General features: G+C 35.6%; 1 protein-coding gene across 1 annotated transcript; it reads left to right on the forward strand.

Annotated features, from left to right (window-relative positions):
* The first annotated feature begins 1,327 nt into the window (after window positions 1–1,327).
* On the forward strand, window positions 1,328–2,329 carry LOC104810035. Its single transcript, XM_010536207.2, has one exon. It carries the CDS (start codon window positions 1,589–1,591, stop codon window positions 1,874–1,876), a length of 288 nt encoding a protein of 95 aa, XP_010534509.1. The 5' UTR covers window positions 1,328–1,588; the 3' UTR covers window positions 1,877–2,329.
* The last annotated feature ends 541 nt before the right edge of the window (window positions 2,330–2,870 follow it).

Below are 2,870 nucleotides of genomic sequence, written 5' to 3' on the forward strand. Positions count from 1 at the left end.
AACTCTGATCAAATCATTTTCAATGTTTTTCAAAATAAGAAATTCTGAATAAAAAACAATTGAAAGGAATTGTGTTTGTTTTTGCAACGATTAATGTTTATGATTACTGTTTATTGTTGCATTTGCATTATTAATTGATCTGAAAACGAGTAATTAACAGTTACAGAGAGAGACATAGAGGTCAGTGATTAAGATTCCCTGTGCATTAAAGCCATGACGCGTGTTCACAACCTTTTCTTTTAATTCTCTATAAAATAATCACAATTGCAATAAATATATAAAAGAATAGTAATAAATGATTTCATTTTGTGAACACGTTTCTCCAAAGCCATATTAGATTTTTTATGCGAAGAAAAAAAAATCGTGTAGGTTTTGTCACCACTAACCAAATTCCGTCAAAGAAACAATAATTCTAGGACCATAAATGAAGTTTATTTAAACTTTTAATCCTTGGTTAAATTTTTATAATTTAGAATGCATGTCTTTTTTTATAATAAAAATAAATGTCTTGTTGGTATGATGATAAAACAACGAATATAGAATACACCCAAGTTTGGGTGACCTAGTAGTGAGAGAACATGCAAAGCATGTTCTCACCCTGGATTCAAACCCAAACGTGGGGAGGGGCATTCATATGGATTTCTTCGGTCCTCTAAGAGATGTAGTTGGGCCATAGATCCGGTGAACTTCCGGATTATAAAAAAAAAACAAATATAGAATATCCATAAGAATTTCATCACAAGAAAACAATAAAGGTAAAATATCCATAAGAATTTCGTCAAAATTGAAAAGTTTGGTAGTTTTTTTATTTTTTTTTTATAATGGTGGAAACCCATCGCCCCATCTTTCAGTCAGATCTCAATTGAGATTATATCTCGGATAATAAATATACGGTAAAAATAAAAACTAAGTTGAGGTGGTTTTTGTCTTTCAACATCAAAAGGTTATTATTATTTTTATTTCTTTTGTAACAACAAAAGTTACTCACAAATTGAAATTACCTATAAATTAAGCATTTTGCACCAACAAAAGCTAATTATAAACTAAAATACAGCATTTTTAACATTTTTTTTTTGTTAAATACCGAAATCTGTTTTTATATATATAATTGTTGTAACAGAAAGAGTGATTAGGTGGGCCAGCCGAGGCGAAATAAGGCCCGGGGAATACCCACTGCCACAACCCTATGATATATATAATATTTATCTCTAAAAAAGACAAATCATTTTTTAAAAAAAAATATTGAAATGGAAAAAGAGGAACTTTTTCATTTTTGTTTTTCTTTTTTCTACAAAATTCATTTGTTTTCTTTTGTTTTTGTGTTTCCATTATGCCATCCATTATAAATACGAAACCCTAACTCTGCTCCTTAGCTGACTCAAATCTCAGAATTCCAAGAAAAATCCCCATTTTCCCAAGCTTGTTTCTTCTTCTTTCCAATTTCTATTGTTCCTCAATCTCCGAAAAACCCATAAACAAAGTAGAAAAAAGACCCGAAATATCGGTGTTGATTCCCGAGCGAAGATCGGAGCTTGTTCTTCGTCGTCTCGAAAATCTGAAAGCTTCGGGCGAAAATCACAGAGAATCTATGGCGTCCGTCTTGACCCGAACCGGAAGCGGGCCGCAATTCTACCTCGGCGACGAGTGGAAGCTGTCGAAGAAAGAAATCTCCGGCGGCGGCGCGTCGAGGAATCGGATCACGCGCTCTTCGTCGATGTCATCTTCGTTTTCCGGATACGACAAGGCCCAGAAACAGGGGAAGTGCGCTTTCACGAGGAAGTGTGCGAGATTGGTCAAAGAGCAGAGAGCCCGATTCTACATCGTGAGGAGATGCGTCGTCATGCTCATCTGCTGGAGAGATTACACCGATTCCTGAATCCGATGGATTTGATCGGAGATTCTCTGCCCTTCTGATGATTCCTGATCCATTTTGCGTTTTGATTTGTTGATCTTTTCCTGGGTTTTCGAAGAACAACAAGTGAAACCCAGAATTTTTTTCCTATGTTGTCTGGTTCAGAATCAAAGTAGATAGATATACATGTACATAAAGGCTTCTCTATCTCTGGGTTTCCCCCCTTTTTTCTCTCTTTCGTTTTTGTTTTTTTAGGGTGATTTAGATTTTTTTTTATTTGTGTTTTAGTTTTGTTTGTGCCCATGATTCTCTATCAGAGGAAGAGACAGAGAGAGATGAGGCTCTGTTTGTGTTCGAGTGGTGTTCAGTTTCAGTGTATGGACTCGAAGATTGTTCATATATATATATATATATATATGTATATATAAAATAGTTCTGGTGTCGTATTTGATTAAATTTCTCGTCATTATTTTTGTAGCTCTGTTCGTTTTGGTTTTCGTCCTATGTGATGATGACGAAGATGGTAATGGCGTCTCTCAGGCTCTGTTTGTGTTCGAGTGGTGTTCAGTTTCAGTGTATGGACTCGAAGATTGTTCATATATATATATATATATATATGTATATATAAAATAGTTCTGGTGTCGTATTTGATTAAATTTCTCGTCATTATTTTTGTAGCTCTGTTCGTTTTGGTTTTCGTCCTATGTGATGATGACGAAGATGGTAATGGCGTCTCTCCAGACGAGAGAGAGAGAGAGAGAGAGAGAGAGAGAGAGAGAGAGAGAGAGAGAGAGAGAGAGTTAAATTTCTCGTCATTATTTTTGTAGCTCTGTTCGTTTTGGTTTTCGTCCTATGTGATGATGACGAAGATGGTAATGGCGTCTCTCCAGACGAGAGAGAGAGAGAGAGAGAGAGAGAGAGAGAGAGAGAGAGAGAGAGAGAGAGAGATTCCACTGAAGAGATCAGATTAAGCGTTTTCTTCATTTGATGTCTATGTTTATAGCGCATCTCAAACCGA

This window comes from Tarenaya hassleriana, unplaced genomic scaffold, assembly GCF_000463585.1.
Source record: "Tarenaya hassleriana unplaced genomic scaffold, ASM46358v1 Cleome17, whole genome shotgun sequence".
In the NCBI taxonomy this organism is placed as follows: Eukaryota; Viridiplantae; Streptophyta; class Magnoliopsida; order Brassicales; family Cleomaceae; genus Tarenaya; species Tarenaya hassleriana.